Below are 19,366 nucleotides of genomic sequence, written 5' to 3'. Positions count from 1 at the left end.
TTCCTTACAGTCCCACCCCACCCTGATCCTGCAGGGGCACCTGTGTGCAGGGCTCCCCCCGCCAGCCATGGGTGACACCCCAGCCGCGGCAACGATCCCAGGAGTAACTTGGCCGTCGGCTCCCTGCTCACCTGCGCATGCGCGCTCCCCCTGCAGAGAGAGACCGCAGGGAAGCTCTGCCATTGCACAGGGAGGTGGCGGGGGCGGCTGCAGTGGCTGGGTTTGGAAAGCAATCCCTGCCCCTCGCAGGCGCCCTGCCGAGAGCTGTCCCCCTCCCCTGCTAGCACTGCGTGCCTTCATAGCTTTCCTCCGCCCTGATGCTTCACTCCCTGGACAGCCGGTCTCCTCTCCTCCCAGCTGCAGTGTGTCCCCCTGCCTTGCTCAGTCACCCCCGCACACGGGCATCCCCCCCACGCAACCCCCTCCGCACTGAGCCTTGAGTGCTCACTCTCTCCTGCAAAGAGGGGCGCCCTGTGGCTGGGCTCACGACCAGCTAAGCACCGTCTCCTCTACCGTGCCTTTGCCGCTTGACAGCGAATCTGGACCCAAGCCAGTCTCAGCCGGCCAAAATCGCTCTCCTGATCTCGACAGAGCGACCCACGTGGTGGATTTTTCCAGAAAAAAAAAAGAAAAAAGGATGGCCAGAATGCCACCCCTGGAAAGGTGCGGTCTCAAGCACATGATTGTTTTGCTTGTACCTAGAGCCAGTCCTGTACATAGTCAGCTTCCCCCAGCTTCACTCCCCTTATTTCCAGCCACAGCCCTCTCCCGAGCTGCATTTACCATTGGCTTCCCAGGCAGAGCTCTTGCTGAAAGGGCTATGGAGAGAGAGGCACTAACGGGATAGACAGGAGATGCATAAAAATGAATTTATTTGTCTTTAATGATTTAAGGGTTAAGTGTGATCTCCAAAGTGTGATGTGAGTACACTAAGGGTCTAATTTTCAGAGGTGCCAAGTGCATCTGTAAATCATGTCCTAGACCACTGTTCCACATCTCGCCTATTCCCCTTAAGAACATCGGAATGGCCATACTGGGTCAGAGCAAAGGTCCATCCAGCCCAGTATCCTGTGGGCAATGCCAGGTGCCCCAGATGGAGTGAACCTAACAGGTAATGAACAAGTGATCTCCCTTCCACTCTACAAACACACAAGCATACATTTAAAAGGCTATGCCCGATTGTGTTCCTTCCTTTAAAATTTTCTAGTAAATGTAGCAATTTTAAAGAAGATCAATTCCTATTTCAAATCATTTTTTTTAAATTGACTATTGGATCATTTGCAAATAAGTTGCTTTTCCCCATAGCTTGTTTTTTTTTTTTTTTAAATACAAAATGTATATAAGTAGCATCAACCAACCTTGTTTGGAAACTACAGCAAATTGTTTAAAATATGTATTCACATATTATTTGTAATACATACAGTATATTTTTTTTAAAGCAAGCAGTCAATTGTTTGGTTGTTTAAATTTAAATCTGTCACACAGCAGAGAAGGATTGCAGAGTGTCTGTGTCACCAAAGAAGGAAAATTGCAGAAGAATATGCAGAGATTTATTTTTTAATTTCCCCCATATGTTGTTTTCATAAATGTACCTTGAAGCCTGAAATACTATCCCACGGGAATAGTTTTTAAAATGTGGTTCATTTCCGAGCTGAGGAATATCAAAGCAATCTTGTGTTAAAAATTAATTTTATTTCAAATGAAATGTATAATATGTATCCAGATTAGAAGGGAGAAGAGTGATCATTCTCTACCACAAAACTCAAAAGAATGACATACCTTTTCTCAATGTTACTGCAATATACTCCTTTTATTTATTATTGTCTCAGAGGAAGAATGTTACAATGTAGTGTTTTAAGTAGCTTTTACTTGGCAGAAGAGTAGAGGACATAGCTTGCATACAAACACAGGCGGAAAAACAATTTTATACATAACCTTTCACAGACAGAACAAAAAAGCCACCAAATTGACTACTGAGACCTTTTGAATTCAGGGAATTTTTTAAAAGGATTTCTTACATTGATATGATGTGGCCTGGTAAAAACAAAATACCTTGCAGAGAACAGAGCATAAAGCTATTTTCAATACTACTCATGAAGATTGGGTCTGAGGTAGAAAGGCGGTCATGGCTTTTCCTCTTCTGTAAAACTATTTTCCTTCTCAAAATAACTCTACTACAAATATATTTTTTCATAGATGAAGGAATCCTATAATAGCCAGTCTCTCCCCATCCCACCTTGACAATTCCTCCATTTCCCCCATCCAAAAAGAATAATACTTATAATTTATACAGCACTTTTAATCTTCAAAGCACTTTACAGACACTAGCTAATTAAGCCTCAACACCTCTGAGAGGTAGGTAAGTATTATCATCCCATTTTACAGATGGGGACAACTGAGGCAGAATGGTTAAATTCCTTGTCCACAGCTTCATATGGAATCCGCACCAGAGTCTGGTGTAGAACCTGTGCTCAGACCATGCCTTAAGCATATACTGGTGAGTGAAAATTATGAATGTAGGACATTCTGGTAGGCACCACCTCAGTGAAGATAATTAGGTATTAACAAATCCTGATGTTTTAACTGCGTAACTTCTAGAATGAATACCAATAGAACTATCCAATTTGTAGCTTTTCAAGACCATTCCGAGATTTTCCTTCAACAACATTATTTTAGGATATGATTTTGTTTCCTCTCATTGTATCTGAAAATTGATTATTGCATGCCATTTACCAATCAAATATGTGTTCTGAAATTAAAACAAGTGTCCATGCAACACTGTAAACTCAACAGTGAAGGCAGAAGAACCCATCACCTGATTGCTAATTTGAATATTTGTATTGTAAATCAGTGACACAATCTTCCCAAAATTATCCCTACCTTAAGCACATAAATAAATGAACAACAAATGAGCCTTTCAACAATAAAGAGCAAGACTGAATGAAAACGTCCAGGGGCCCTGAACTGGTTTAAAGAAAATGTTCCAGCCCTGATATTATTGGAGAGGGCTTCTTAATTGATTAGACATTTCCAAAAGGAATACAAAACATGTGTGTACATTCAGATCTTATGTATAAGATCCCTGGTAACTGGTCTTTACTTTGCAAATTGGAGAATCAAGGCTTTAAAAAAATGTTTGGCACAACTTGGAACAACAAAGCTCTGTCTCTGCGGGGAAAATAAAATTGCATTTAGTTAGAGAGATCCTATTAAAACAACTTAAAATATTGTTAAGTCTTTATGTAGCTATCTCCTGATTTTTGAGTTGAAATAAATCTTAAAAACAAAAAAACAAAACTTATCAAACATAAAATCTTGAAATGCCCTTTTGGTGCATAGCATTTATTACTGTAGTTTTAAAAGAGGGTCTACAATTGTTAAATGGAGCTTAGCCTTCACACATTGCCACTATGATTTTTTTGTTAAATAATAATTGTGCAAGTTATGTGAACTTGTTATTTTGCCAATCTTGGAGACAACGGAAGGGTCTTCAGAAATCTATCTGGTTAGATGGCTGACACAAGTATAAATAACCTGTACAGAACAGTGAGGGTGTCAGAAAATAAATGTTTTTGCAATGGAAATGCAAAGAACTGAAAGGAATGTATAAATGTAACATTTTGCTCCGAACTCTATGCAGTTCTCTTTACTGTTATTAAAAAGAATGTATATAAAGCCCCCGCCCCCTTTCCCAATGCTATATATTTATACAAATCAATGACAAATGTATAATCATTTCCAAATACTCTGCTATTCATTAATTTACAGTTGCATAGAAAGGGAAGAAGGAGGAAAAAAAGAACATATTATAAAAACACAACTTCCTCATCTTTGGGTATTCAGTGTTTTACTATTTCAAGTAGAACACACAATCAAGCTGAACAGCATGTTCCAAGGTCCCATGCAGTCTTCTGACTAAGCAGAACTTGTGATTGGCATTTGTAGGAAAGGGCCATACTGCAGGTCAGGAAGTGTTGGTTGCCTTCGAAATGAATACTTCACATTGCCTATAGTGATGAGAAATAATGTCACAACAATATTTACATACATAGTCCTCTATGCAGTGTCCTGAACACCCATGACAGAATGCAAATACGAAATTTTGAGGCAATTTAAAATAAATGGGGTATTCCAAGTGTGACAGTGCCCCCCATAAGGCTTTTTGGAAATATGCTTATGAATGTATATATGACATAACTGGAATATGTGTTATGCTACATATGCCATGTAACATATCTATGTAAAGATTATGATCTACTGAATATATTCATCCTATTTGTATGCATGTGCCATTGTTGCATTTGAAGTTATGAATATTGGCTGTATACTTGTTTGATTTTAAATAACCTTAGTAAGGCATTTGGTCAGCTTCTTTAGAAAGGAATTGGCAAGTTAAGTGCCCAATCAAGAAGCATTTAATGAACAACGGATGTTGGAAGGCCCCAATCCACATAAGAAGTCTTTCTGGAGACATTCAAGATACCATGTGGGCAATGGCTGCTGCCTGTAAAAACGGAGTCATGCATGGACATGTGACTTGCCCAGGTGACTCCAAAACTCCATCTTGGAGCTGGACTTTGAATAGTAGAGAGGAGGGTGTCTTCTCCCACAAGAGAAAGTCTATTTAAGCCCATGGGAGACCCCTCCATTTTGTCTTCAGCTGGCTAAAGAGATAGCCTCTCCACCCCCAAGGATACCTGAAAGAAACTGGAACAAAGGACAGTAACTACAGGGGGTGTGCTGGACCCAGACTAGAAGGAGACTAGTCTGTAAAAGGAAGCTTACTGGAATTCCTCTGAGGGTGGGGTTTTATCTGCGTTCAGTTTTCTTAGATATAGACTTGCGTGTTCTATTTTATTTTGCTTGGTAATTCACTTTGTTCTGTCTGTTACTACTTGGAACCACTTACATCCTACTTTCTGTATTTAATAAAATCACTTATTAATTAACTCAGAATATGTATTAATATCTGGGAGGGGGTGCAAACAGCTGTGCATATCTCTCTATCAGTGTTATAGAGGGCGAACAATTTATGAGTTTACCCTGTATAAACTTTATACAGGGTCAAACGGATTTATTTGGGGTTTGGACCTCATTGGGAGTTGGGCATCTGAGTGTTAAAGACAGGAACACTTTCAGTTTAAGCCTACAGCTGTTAGGGGATGTGGTTCAGACCTGGGTCTGGGTTTGCAGCAGGCTAGCGGGTCTGGCTCAAACCAGGCAGGGCACTGAAGTCCCAAGCTGGCAGGGCAGGAAAGCAGGGGCAGAAGTAGTCTTGGCACATCAGTTGGCAGCCCCAAGGGGGTTTCTGTGATCCAACCCGTCACACCAAGTATTAGACTTATAGGCGCTGGATTCAGCAAAACACTTTAGTCCTTGCTTAACTATAAGCACATGCTAAAAATAAGCCTTTTAAAGTGCTTTGTGCTAAACGCTTTAACAATTTTAAAAGGGCCACAGAAAACTTGTATTACAACCATAGATGATAATGCTTAGCATTTATACAGGGAAGTGCCTTGCCCAAGCCTCAGAGTGAGTCAGTGGCAGAGCTGGAATTAATACACAGCTTCTAGCTTCATGCTCAATCCACTAGGCCGGGATACTTGCTTCCAAGCTCTGGAGCCAGGCTGCTTCCTGTACTCAGGGAATAGCACCCCTTCTCCAATGGGTGTGGAAATTGCGGAGTGACAGATTGGCAGTCTGGCCATCTTCTTACCACACTGTATCTCTACAAAAACTGGGGGTGTGGAACTTTCATCAGAGAACTCATGGGGCATGTCTGAAGTCCTCTGAGAGCCTGTTAAAAAGTAAGGTTCTTCTCTGGAAAACAATGCAAGTTAAACTAAGGGTTGGGGGTGGGAGGGATAAATTAAAGGGACTGCAGCCCCAAGTTATTTAGTCATTGACTGTAAGTCACAATTTAATTTATCCCCTTCAGAAATGATCATAATTTGGGAGAAGCCATGAAAATTAGACTATTTCTGTTATTTATAGACATATGGCATTACTTTCTCATATAATTAGTGTATATATTTACAGCTATTTTTGTTATTTATGTTTCTGCAATTTATAACAGAAGTTACTGAAGTTTTATTAGCAGACATTCCATCCAAGAAAAAAAGTGCCATCTGTTTTTGAATGACCTTTTTTGACTTACTGATACAAAAAATCAGTAGCATTTAAATCAAACTAGTTTGCTTTGTTTTTGTCAGCTGAATGCGTATACCTGAAAGCCAATAATTTGTTATAAAACCAAAGGAGCTCTTCTGCCTGTATTATATTAACACTACGGAAAAAGTGCACCATGCAACATGTACCATACCTGTGGTCTGCCAGCGAGACTTGCTGTAAATACACCAAAAAAAAAAAAAAAAAAAAAAGTTAAAATGCAAACGTACAGAATAGTACGAGAGTTAAATATTATTGTATTCAGAGAATATTTGCAACACAAGGAGAGGAAAATTTCATATGTGAACTTCATAAAATGTAAAAGCTGAATGGTGCTTTGAGGGCCAAGGCATAATTTTCTTAGCATCATAATTACTCTAATTTATCACATCATTGTAAACACTGAGCATGTGATTTGCTGACAGTTAACACTTTGTGTCTTATATATCTATACAATATTTAAGATTGCTGCATTTCAGTACTGTGAATGATAAATGTGGGTCATTCTCGAGAAATCTGGATTCAGTTAAGAGTAATAATATAAATATTATAAATATTGTGTTAACTATGTGGATAGCTCATTATAAGTGCAACCATAACAACAACAACTGATGATCATCCCTTAGGAATCAAAGACTATATGGACTTGTACACTAACTTCCTTAGGGTTACACTAAAGGACCAGGTCCCAGTAATGCTCTCCCTGTTAAGTTCCACTATAATTTTTTCCAATTGATTTTCTTTGGATACATTTTAACAGAAGAGGTCAGTGCTGTATTTAGCAAAATTTACAAAGCATATTAACAAAGGTGAGTGGAAGACCCAACAACTTAGGAGCAAGAGTAAAGGTCAGGATGTGGGAGGAAAGAAGCACACAAACACACAGGAATCTGTGAAATATCCTTGGCAAATATATAGTGAGCTATATTCCACAGCTAACTCCAGGTATTTACTTCATTAAAATGAATGCGTTTCAGGAAGTCTTTTAGAAATTGCTAGAGAACAAACAGCCAAAATGAGAAAGGAGGGGGTGGGGCAAAAATCTCAGGCAGTGATGTTTTCACAAAAGAACTGTTTAGCATCACGTTATGAAGGTTTCAGAGTAACAGCCGTGTTAGTCTGTATTCGCAAAAAGAAAAGGAATACTTGTGGCACCTTAGAGACTAACCAATTTATTTGAGCATGAGCTTTCGTGAGCTACAGCTCACTTCATCGGATGCATACTGTGGAAACTGCAGAAGACATCATATACACAGAGACCATGAAACAATACCTCCTCCCACCCCACTCTCCTGCTGGTAATAGCTTATCTAAAGTGATCATCAAGTTGGGCCATTTCCAGCACAAATCCAGGTCTGCTCGGCAGCTCTCCAACACCACTTTCTACAAGCCATTACCCTATGATCCCACTGAGAGTTACCAAAAGCAACTACAGCATTTGCTCAAGAAACTTCCTGAAAAAGCACAAGATCAAATCTGCACAGACACACCCCTGGAACCCCGACCTGGGATATTCTGTCTACTACTCAAGATCCATAAACATGGAAATCCTGGGCGCCCCATCATCTCAGGCATTGGCACCCTGACAGCAGGATTGTCTGGCTATGTAGACTCCCTCCTCAGGCCCTACGCTACCAGCACTCCCAGCTACCTTCGAGACACCACAGACTTCCTGAGGAAACTACAATCCATCGGTGGATCTTCCTGATAACACCATCTTGGCCACAATGGATATAGAAGCCCTCTACACCAACATTCCACACAAAGATGGACTACAAGCCTTGGATTTATGCTGGAAATGGCCCACCTTGATTATCATGCACATTGTAAGGAGAGTGGTCAGTTTGGATGAGCTGTTACCAGCAGGAGAGTGAGTTTTTGTGTGTGTGTTTTTTCGAAAAAAAAAAAAAGGAGGGGGGGTTGAGAAAACCTGTATTTGTGCTGGAAATGGCCCACCTTGATTTTCATACACATTGTGAGGAGAGAGAGTGGTCACTTTGGATAAGCTATTACCAGCAGGAGAGTGAGTTTGTGTGTGTGGTTTTTGGAGGGAGGAGAGAGGGTGAGAAAACCTGGATTTGTGCTGGAAATGGCCCACTTTGATTATCATACACATTTTAAAGAGAGTGGTCACTTTGGATGGGCTATTACCAGCAGGAGAGTGAGTTTGTGTGTGTGTGGGGGGGGGGGGGGCAGAGGGTGAGAAAACCTGGATTTGTGCTGGAAATGGCCCAACTTGATGATCACTTTAGATAAGCTATTACCAGCAGGAGAGTGGGGTGGGAGGAGGTATTGTTTCATGGTTTCTGTGTATATAATGTCTTCTGCAGTTTTCACAGTATGCATCCGACGAAGTGAGCTGTAGCTCACGAAAGCTCATGCTCAAATAAATTGGTTAGTCTCTAAGGTACCACAAGTACTCCTTTTCTTTTTACGTTATGAAGGTTACAGGTCAGAGATTAATAAGTCAGTGTCATTAAAACCTCTAGCTACCCCTTTGTCTGTAACAAATTGGAACAGATTGTGTTCACCAACTTCCCCTCTTTGGTACATGTTAGTAAACACAAGACAGAGGTTGTGACTAAACTACACCCTTTTCGGTCTCTATGTATTTATCTATTTTAAAGATACCCGTCTATCACGGATGTATGTACAGGCCTGTGCTCCTGTGTAAGACATCAGTGTACTAGTACAGAGCACATTTCATACCAAAGTGGGCATTTCACAAAACTAGACAGCCAATAAAAACAGAATGCTTTGCCAAGAGTGAGGATAGTCCAGTGCTTATGGCCCTAGCCTCGGACTTGGGAGACCTCAGTTCAATTCCCTGATCTGCCACAGACTTCCTGGTGATCTTGTGCTAGTCACTTAGGCTCTCTGTGCCTCAGCTCCATATTTGTAAAATTGGGATAATAGCACTTTCCTATCTCACAGAGGTTTTGTGAAAATAAATGCTATATCTATACTAGAGAGCTTGCAGCAGCACAACTGTACCTGTGCCAACGGGTGAGGCAGCAGTGGAAATGTAGGCACCTAGGGGACTTTAACAGTGTAAATTTAGGCACCATGGGATTTTAGGAACATCTAGGTTTAGGCAGTAGCTTAGCAGGGGTTTTGAGCATATCAAAGTGTCTAGACTTTGCATCTAGGCACCTAAAGTGAGAGTTAGGCCCCAAATCCTGTGGTTCTGGGCCTAAGTGCTCCCAGTTCTCAGGAAAGTGGTGGCACTGAGCAACTTCTAGGAGATGCTCAGTACCTCATAGAAGCAGACGTGCTGGCAGTTAGTGTAGAAGGTATTTAATACCCCACATTACTGAAAAGATGGGATTGCTGAAGCATCGTGTACATTCAGTCTACATAAGCAATGTAGATTCAACTTTGTAAAGCACAAAGGACTTCCAGCTGGGCTAGTGACAGACTATTACACGGCTCCCATTAATTACAGCAGCTTGGGGCATCTGGAGGAACTCAATTCTTGTTTGCTGCAATAAACAGTAGTGGACACGGTCTATATACCTTTATGAAATGGTTATTAAAGAAGTATGTTACCTGACATTCTATTTGTCATAAAAAGTCCTTTAACTTGATTATATGAATTATAATTATATGAAACCTGATCCAGGAGACAAAAGAAAAAAAATGGTAGTAGAATACACAACAGAACCTCTTCCCACCCTCTAAAAAACGAAAAACCTGGATATTTTTATCCGCTTTCAGCAGCAGAGAGCCTCTCTTTCCCAGAGGGAAAAACAGTTACCTATCTCTCGTAACTGTTGTTCTTCGAGATGAGTTGCTCATGTTGATTCCATTCTAGGTGCGTGCATGCCCATGTGCACAGTCATCAGAATTTTCTGCCTTAGCGGTATCCATAGGGTTGGCCAGAGTGCCCTCTGGAGTGCCACACTCATGTGTCAGTATATCAGGTGCTGCTGGCCCTTTGCCCTCTCAGTTCCTTCTTGCCAGCAACTCTGACAGAGGGGCCGCAGGGTCAGTAATGGCATACCAGTCTCCCGGATCCAGGGAGGAGATGATGGAGGCCAGGGAAACCATGCGGAACTTCAACTTCTTGAGATGTTTGTTGAGTCTCCACAGGACCAGAATGGATCTTAGGAAATAGTGGAAGTAGAATCCTTTCATCCTCATTTCCCAAGGGACCTCCTCCATTGCCCCCAGCTGGAGAAGGTTGTTAACCTCCTGAACAAGGAGTTGCTTGTGAGAAGGGTCCCTGAAGAGGGATGGGGAAGGAGGGCGGGGGGGGGGGGGTTGGCGGCCCAGAATTGCAGGGTGTATCCTAGACATACAATTTCTAGCACCCAATGGTCCAAGGTGACCCACAACCAGGCCAAACAGTAGGAACGAAGACGGTTGAGGAAAGGATGAGGTGGATCTGGGGAGTTGACTCTCGAGCGCACCCTCAAAATGAACACTTCTTGCCCCTGTGATGTTTCGCCAGGCCGGGTTGCGCAGGTGAACGGGAGGAGGAAGGGCAGCGACGACTAAAACTCGTGTCCCAAGGCCATGGCGGCGGCCGGAACTACTTCCTTGCCAGCTGAGGTGTATGCAGATCCAGCGAGTTGAGGGTGGCCCGAGTGTCCTTTAGTCCGTTCAGCCTTGCATCTGTCTGCTCTGCAAAGAGTCCAATCCCATCAAACAGGAGATCCTGGATTGAGGAGACTGGAACTGTGCCTCATGACCACCGCTGAGGTGACCACCCGAACAAGGTCCTTTACCCTTGGTCCTTCTTGCTTGGTGCCTGGTCATGCTTTTTTTACTTCTTTTTGGGCACTGGCTAAGGGGAACAGTGCCAGGTACAGCCCGGTGCTGAAGGTGCACTATGAACCGAGGCAGATGTACTGGGAGTGAGGCCAGGTGGAGAGCAGCCTCTATGAGGAGAGCTCTCAAACGGATGTTGCGCTCTTTGTGTGTCTTGGGACAAAAGTTCGTACAGATATGACACTTTTCTTTTACATGCGATTCTCCCAAGCACTTCAAAGAGCTGCCTTGGGGGTCATAACAGGCACAGACCTGTTACAGTCAGTGCAGGGCTTAAAACCCGGAGACCAGGGCATTCCCTGCCTGGGGCAAAGTCCCTGCCGGGACCCTAACTTACTAATTACAGTGCTTAACTGGTAAGTCACTAACTAACTACAGTAAACAAAACTATTTACAACTCTAATACACAGAGTGAAAAAGAAACTGCTGACCACTTGGCAAGGCAAGGGAGAGAGGTGCTCTGACCAACCACCCTGGGTGGTAAGAAAGAACTGAAAGGGCATAGGGCCGGTGGTGCCTGATATACTGAAGCATGAGTGCGGCACTCCAGAGGGCGCCATAGCTGACCCTTGCAGATACCACTAAGGCAAAAATCTCTGACAAATGTGCATGGGGGCACGCACACACCTAGAATGGAATCGACATGAGCAAACACTTGAAGAGGAATTCTTATTTTTCATAGTTAATTTTCCCCCTTTTTTTCCCTGGGGAAAAAAAACAAAACAATGTTTTCCTGACTACAGAAAAAGGTCAAAAGCATCTTATCTGTTGAGGATAACTGACTCTTATCATTGTCCCATGGACCAGTTAATGTCATTGCAAAATACAAAGCTTTCCCAACACATTCTATTTTGGATTGTAAGATTTCACTAGAGAAGGACTTCACTGAGGGACTGTATTTCCATTAGATTTTTTTTTTTTGAAATTGCAGCTATCATGAGTTTGCTCCCAGGCTCCTTACTGATTCTAACTCAGGGAAATTACATATTAAAAACTGGCTGTACTCGAACATTACACTCTTACAAAATGACAGACTCTATCTGTTATTAACTCACTCTACAATAGTGCCTCATCTCACGTCACACATGCTGAAATACTCAGCGACAACAAGTTGAGTTAAGGAATAATAACAATACATGTACTGCTACTAAATATATTATTTAGGGCTGTCGATTAATCATAGTTAACTCACACGATTAACTAAAAAAATTGTGATTAAAAAAATTAATCGCAATTAATCACAGTTTTAATCGCACTGTTAAACAGAATACCAACTGAAATTTATTAAATATTTGTGATTTTCTACATTTTCAAATATATTGATTTCAATTACAATACAGAATACAAAGTGTACAGTGATCACCTTATATTATTTTTATTACAAATATTTGCACTGTAAAAATGATAAAAGAAATAGTATTTTTCAATTCAGCTCATCAAGTACTGTAGTGCAATCTCTATCATGAAAGTGCAACTTACAAATGTAGATTTTTTTTTTTTTGGTTACATAACTTTGTAAACAAAACAGTGTAAAACTTTAGAGCCTACAAGCCCACTCAGTCCTACTTCTTGTTCAGCCAAATCGCTAAGACAAACAAGTTTGTTTACATTTACAAGAGATAATGTTGCCCGCTTCTTATTTATGTCACCTGAAAGTGAGAACAGGCTTTCGCATGGCACTTTTGTAGCTGGCATTGCAAGGTATTTACGTGCTAGATATGCTAAACATTCATATGCCTTTCATGCTTCAGCCACCATTCTAGAGGACATGCTTCTATGGTGATGATGCTCGTTAAAAAAAAATAATGCATCAGTTAAATTTGTGACTGAACTCCTTTGGGGAGGAGAACTGTATGTTCCCGCATTCTGCCATATATTTCATGTTATAGCAGTCGCAGATGATGACCCAGTGCATGTTGGTCATTTTAAGACCACTTTCACTGCAGATTTGACAAAAAGCAAAGAAGGTACCAATGTGAGATTTCTAAAGATAGCTACAGCACTCAACCCAAGATTTAAAAATCTGAAGTGCCTTCCAAAATCTGAGAGGGACGAGCTGTGGAGCATGCTTTCAGAAGTCCTAAAAGAGAAACACACCGATGCAGAAACTACAGAACCTCAAACACCAAAAGAGAAAATCAACCTTCTGTTGGTGGCATCTGACTCAGATGATAAAAATGAACATGTGTCAGTCTGCACTGCTTTGGATCATTATCAAGCAGATCTCATCATTAGCATGGACGCATGTCCTCTGGAATGGTGGTTGAAGCATGTAGGGACATATGAATCTTTACTGCATCTGGTATGTAAATATCTTGTAACACTAGCTAATACAGTGCAATGGGAATGCCTGTTTTCACTTTCAGGTGACATTGTAAACAAGAAGTGGGCAACATTATCTCCTGCAAATGTAAACAAACTTGTTTGTCTGAGCGATTGGCTGTACAAGAAGTAGGACTGAGTGGACTTACAGGCTCTAAATTTTTACACAGTTTTATTTTTGAATACAGTTTTTTCTGTACATAATTCTACATTTGTAATTTCAATGCTCATGATAACGAGATTTCACTACAGTACTTGTATTAGCTGAATTGAAAAATACCTTCTTTTGGTTTTTACAGTGCAAATATTTGTAATAAAAACAAATATAAAGCGAGTGCTGTACACTTTGTATTCTGTGTTGTAACTGAAATAAATATATTTGAATATGTAGGAAACATTGAAAAACCTTGAAATAAATGGTATGAATCAATCAATAAATCAATTGAACAGGTTATGATTAATAGACAGTTTCTCAACAGAACAGCAAATAAGCCATTACACTTCACCCATTGCTGTCATTAGTGGCTGTAAGAGACAACGCAACTCATCAAATGTGCACACAGCATCCATACACTTTTATCATAAGTAGAACTCATCATCCAACATTTATAGCAGAAGTTACTCTGGAAAATGCACTGAATAATACACATTAGATGTGTTTCAACATTAAATTACCTGCCCTCTTGATCTGACCCCTTCCCCTGCAAACTAACAAAAGAAACCAAACTCCTTAATGAAGACGAATATTGTACTATGCTTCAATTTTTAAAACTGAACACTACTTTACAGTTAGAATGGTCTTAAACCTCCCTCTCCCACTACTTATTTGAATCTGCTCCAAATGTTTCGATTACTCAGTATGTAAGAACCACAACATATCCATTTTGCACCACTGCTGAGCAAACGAATTAGCCTTTGGACCTACCTCTCAAAAACCAAATCTTAGCCAGATGTAATTTTAAATGAGTGAGAAAGAGACCTAAAATAAGGTTTATAAATAAAACAGCAGGTATAAATTTTAATCTAAGTGGGGCTACTCCAGCTTCATGAAAAAGAAACATAAAAAAGCACAGCTGATTGGGCTGCAGTGAAGGAATTTCTCAAAGTGAATTTCTGAAAGGAAATTCTATTTTGAGCAAATAGCACTAGTTAGCTAGTAAGATCTTTGCGATGGTTACTGGTGATACTTTGGCAAAAGTGGCTGACATTACTACTAGTAAACCCCAGAAGTTATATTACGGCTAACGGCATCCTGCATTGGAGAGGGAGATGGGGAAGGGGGGGACGACACCAACAGGAAGGGATCACATCAGCTGGAAGGATTGCGGCTAACTCTGTGAGGAATGCTCTGGTGGTGCTAGGGAAACTCATATCAGAGAGGGATGCAGAACCACTATTACAAGCTCAGCTCCACTCCCCAGTGTAGAAAGGGCATGGAGTTTAGAGTTGCTATGGGGAGTAGATTCTTCCACTCCTGTTCAGGGAAAGCACAGACTGGGATTATGGCTGTCTCTTGAACAGGAATGCAAGGGAGCTAAAGAACCCTCCATTCCCTGTGGGCCTGAGCATGTCCAACCATGATCTAACCCCATACTGCTTTCACCATTGCATTACAGGCCTTCACAAAAGCAAAATAAAAAACATGGGAGGAGGGGATACTTTTCCTTTGCATTTTCCATTCACTACAGTGACAAAGAAACAGTCTTATGGCCAAATGTGAGCGGCGCTGAGCACCTGCACTACTGACTGACATCAGTGAGAGTTCCTGCAGCATAGCACCTCTCAGAATTAGGCCCTTAACATGCACTATAGTGGCCAGTAATCTAGCACTAACTCAGGACCTCAGGGGACTGTTGAAACAAGCCATGTTTTGCAAGATACTAATTTGCTTTCTCAAAATGTGTAAAATGCATTTTCTCTGATGCAATTCTTCAAAGACACGCAAAGTGTGTCGGAGAGATAAAGGGCGTGTTTTAATAGGGTTCAGCAGAGTTTGAGAAACGGAATACAACACTGAGCGAATAGCTGACTTCTTTGGCAGGGATAAGAGATAGAAACCCTCAACATTTTTTTTCCCCTAGTGGCCATCTTCATTACTTTGTGGACATTTAAAACAAAGCTTTACAAAGATGCTATTGAACACCAGAGCTTTTATGGATGTTTTTGCTCTTGCTTAGCTAATACTGAAAACAAATTTGTTACATATTATAAACACAAGCTCCCTGCAACATCCCACAGCTAGGAACAATAGCATATACACAACGCTGGCAGAACTAAAGGGATTCTATCTTGTGTGACCAGAGAATGCATTGACAGTAGGAAGAGAGGTCAGCAGATACATGAATTAACTGCTGTAAAGCGCTCACAGGTGTGTGAGGTGCCTCCAGCTGTATAATCTTTTCCAGGGAGCCTTCACAGCACTGGAAAAGAGACCATGATTCTCTCTCCTCCTCCACCGCCAGCCTTCCTACTTCTCCCCATGGCTGGCCCAGTCTCCATGCCTATCTTGCAGGTCAACAGAGCATCCCTTCCATGGGGCATGGAGGAAGGCATTCCAAGGAAGGCAACGCAGTCTCACCCCTGGATGCTGGAAAGCCATGCACAGAGGGTGTTCTCACTGGGTGAATTTAAGTGGGTCAATCTGCTCAGGCTCAGGAGGCAGTGCGTGCTTAGCCCTTAGGGGAGAAGGCTATGCCTGGTGTCTCTCTCTCCTAATATTTTATATGGTTATATTCAAACTATTTGAAGATATTTTAATTGATGCTGCCTAGAAAATTGCACAGATTCCTGATCTGGGAGGTCAGTGGTGTGGTGAAGGACCCAATCCTGCAGCTCCTATTTTGCCCCCTAAATTCAAGAGAGATCACTGGCACCCAGAATTCCAGGGGCTACATTTACTACTGGTATACGTGAGCATAACTCTATTTTACATCAGCAGAGAATCTGGCTCTGCATCTTCATTTCTTCTTCTAGACACAATTGAAGATCCTGTTTGAAGCAAACTGCTTTTCTTAAAGTAGGCCACGTTAGAGTGAATATTTTTTCTTTTTTGAACACAGGATGACTATGATTTAATTTGGCTTCATTTTATCACTCGCTATGTACGTTAAACAGTTTCAAAGAACAGGATTACGCAGCCATCACATCTTGCCAAACGTTCTTATCAGACTTAAGCTTCATTTTTCTTGGTCAATACTCTGCATATGACCTATTTGCAAATAAGGTTCAGTCTCATATCTATACTGCTCCGTGTTAACTTTCCAGAGAATGACAAGGGGAAAGAAGCAATGGCGGGGGGGGGGTTGGGGAGGGGGAAGGGAGGGAGACAGATTTCACTATACTTAACACTTACAGCAGCAAGTAGGAAATGTGCTGTTGATTTGTTCCATGACATCTGTTAGATCTGTGCTGGTATCATGAGGTGGGCCTAACAAGTCATCTGCAGATATGACAACAAGATAAGCAATAAATTTAATAAGGAAAAAAAAAAAAAAGACAGATTCTGAAAGTCATTCCCATCTAACCTACCGGCTAAATGCTCTTTTATATTTAAACTGAAACCCCCTACTTGAAGCATTTGTAATGTAATGTGCAGGAATTGCTCATTGATAATTGACAATCTTGGGAGGGGAGGTGGAAGCTCAATTATCAATTTACAACTGATCTCGTTTTTCTACTTTTGAGGCTTAACCACTGTGCCTGAGATTTAACCAAAGGAAATTGCCCACATGAAGCAGAGTGTAAGAACTTACTGTTAAAATAAATAAATTATTCTCTCATCTTGACAGGTTTCAGAGGAACAGCCGTGTTAGTCTGTATTCGCAAAAAGAAAAGGAGTACTTGTGGCACCTTAGAGACTAACCAATTTATTTGAGCATGAGCTTTCGTGAGCTACAGCTCACTTAAGCATTTTTGGCAGCTGCACATTTGATATTCTGCTTTATTTTAAAACAATTTGCTGCACAATTTCCAAAGCAAACAAATCTGAGATTTTTCAAAAAAACATTTATCTTTCAGATAGTCTTTGTTCAATATGCATCAGCAATCCCATCAGTGCAAATGTTTTCCAGGCCATTTCCTTGTTTGTTTGTTTCTTAAAGGGCTTGTTAAATTTAGCCAATGAAATGATTAGGGAAATCCATTTACTTCACTTTTGGCAGTATTATTACAAAGCATCATATATAAATCTATCAGTTCATGAAAACAGCATGACAAAAGTTTCATGTCACATTTACATTTTTTATGCCAATACTGAAAGAAAATGCTTTAGTATGAAAAACAAAAATCAATATTTTTTAAAAAATTGTTTCCACTGCATTGGAATCAGATTATCAATAGTTCAATGATTTGCATATAAGGAGTGGTGGTTTCTCCCCTCTTAGCAAAGATTTAATCTCTGAGGCCTTGAGTCAGGAGTTTAACCCTATTAAGGACTTTAAGCACGTGCTTAAGTTCAACTGAAGTCAATGAGAATTTGAATTAAGTGATGTCCTGGTAGGGACGGATTTAAGTATGTGCTTCAGTGCTGTCCTGAATTGGACCCAGAGTCCTGTAGTAATATAGCTCCATTACTTTTACAAAACACTACGTAGTACTACATCCATACGATATTATTGGAATTAAAATGTACATCAACTGTTAAAATAAATGAATAAAGTATGTTAATTGAACAAAGTATGATGCATTAGTCTTGTTTTTTAGTGTTTATCTGCAAAGGTTTTCCCAGCCATTAGTGAAAATTATTGAGGTTCCAATAGAGTAAGGTTTAAAATGCCCATTTAGGTAAGATTCACCCATGTGCAGAGGGTCTGCACAACTTAAATCCCACTGAAATCCTAACAAATAAAAGTTTTTTCATCAGAATGTCACTATAAGATGAAGAGGTTCATTATATCCAGAATTGCATTTAGGACTAGGAAATTATACTATTTGCTGTCTTTAAAGAAAGAGTGCTTTGCAGCCTATCCTTATGATGTGAGATGCATACCATGGCTGTAGGTTCCTTCAGTCCGATGGGATTTAACTCTTCCCTCAGTGCATTAAGGGACTGTGTCAGTAATTCCCCTTCTCAGAAGGGACAGGAGACCAAGTAGTATACACTGTCATCCATTACTCATAAAAAAACAAGTCTTCTTTCCCCAAATCACAACACTATATTATTCTTCTCATGATGCCCAGTTCTGAAAACTCCTACTACCAATTGCAGTGAGCTTTGCACCCAGCAGTGTTAGCTACAAATTATAATGGGACTAATATTGCTACTTCAGGCACACATTAGTAAACCTGGTTGCAACCACTTGTAGACAAACACGGCACAATATTTGACCAAAGTACTAACCTGTCTGATGAAACTGTGAGCTGGTGTCCTGATCAAATGAGTAGCTGTGAGCAGAATACTGGGGTGAAGCACAGGAAGAGACTCCATTAACTCTGGAATCAGATTCAGGCTGAAAGAGGTTTAAGAAACAAAAATTCCATCATTACAGTAACGCAGAAGTTTACATGTACCAAGTTGCGCACGCGTGTGTGTGTGTTGTTCCCTTTTTAATCACTGTCATCCATTTTTCTTCCTTTTCTCTTCTCATGTTATTTCTTGTATCCTTTTAATTCTTCCCCACTCATCTCTGTTCCAACGTGGGTTGATCTTAGGAAGATATACTTTCTAGGAAAGTAACCTATAAAGAAGATTTGACCTTTCGATGTTGTCATAGTCAGCCTCCAATTAGCTCCATCATGTTAAGGCAGTGTTTGGCTGTGCATGTGTTCCACAGAGTAACAATCTCCATTACACAAAACAGTCCACTCTTCTTGCCCAAATCCCTTGGTCAGGCCAGGAAGGGATAATATGAAAGAATCTTACAAAGGGGCTTGGGTCTTCCATTAGACTATCTTGGAATCCTTAGGAGAGGTTAACTCCAAACTCTTCAGTCTTGTATAACTTTATAAAATTCTCCCCACACACCAAGTCAAGCAAACACTAGTTTTCAATAAGAATTATGTCCAAATGAAGTTTAAAACTTCAGCTGCTTTTGTTATAGCCTGTTCTAAAATGCATGGAGTGTGCATTTAAAAAAAAATGTGTGTGTGTGTGTAGACATGAATA

At 40.7% G+C, this 19,366-nt stretch overlaps 1 protein-coding gene across 8 annotated transcripts in view; it reads right to left on the bottom strand.

The window, feature by feature from the left end:
• Window positions 1-1,791: 1,791 nt before the first annotated feature.
• The window catches only part of UTRN (utrophin), a 587,482-nt gene continuing 569,907 nt past the window's right edge, over window positions 1,792-19,366 (bottom strand). For 7 of the 8 annotated variants that reach the window (XM_073337527.1, XM_073337525.1, XM_073337526.1 and 4 more), the window contains 3 exons: window positions 18,602-18,710; window positions 16,616-16,702; window positions 1,792-4,007 (listed from right to left, as the gene is read on the bottom strand). In XM_073337527.1, the coding sequence (XP_073193628.1) occupies window positions 3,916-4,007; window positions 16,616-16,702; window positions 18,602-18,710 (288 nt within the window). In that variant the 3' untranslated portion in view covers window positions 1,792-3,915. Of the gene's footprint in view, window positions 4,008-6,322; window positions 6,346-16,615; window positions 16,703-18,601; window positions 18,711-19,366 lie in introns of all 8 variants that reach the window. The other variant, XM_073337528.1, reaches the window with a different exon arrangement.

Source organism: Lepidochelys kempii, chromosome 3 (genome assembly GCF_965140265.1).
Source record: "Lepidochelys kempii isolate rLepKem1 chromosome 3, rLepKem1.hap2, whole genome shotgun sequence".
Taxonomy (NCBI): Eukaryota; Metazoa; Chordata; order Testudines; family Cheloniidae; genus Lepidochelys; species Lepidochelys kempii.
This window is presented reverse-complemented; position numbering and strand designations above follow the sequence as displayed.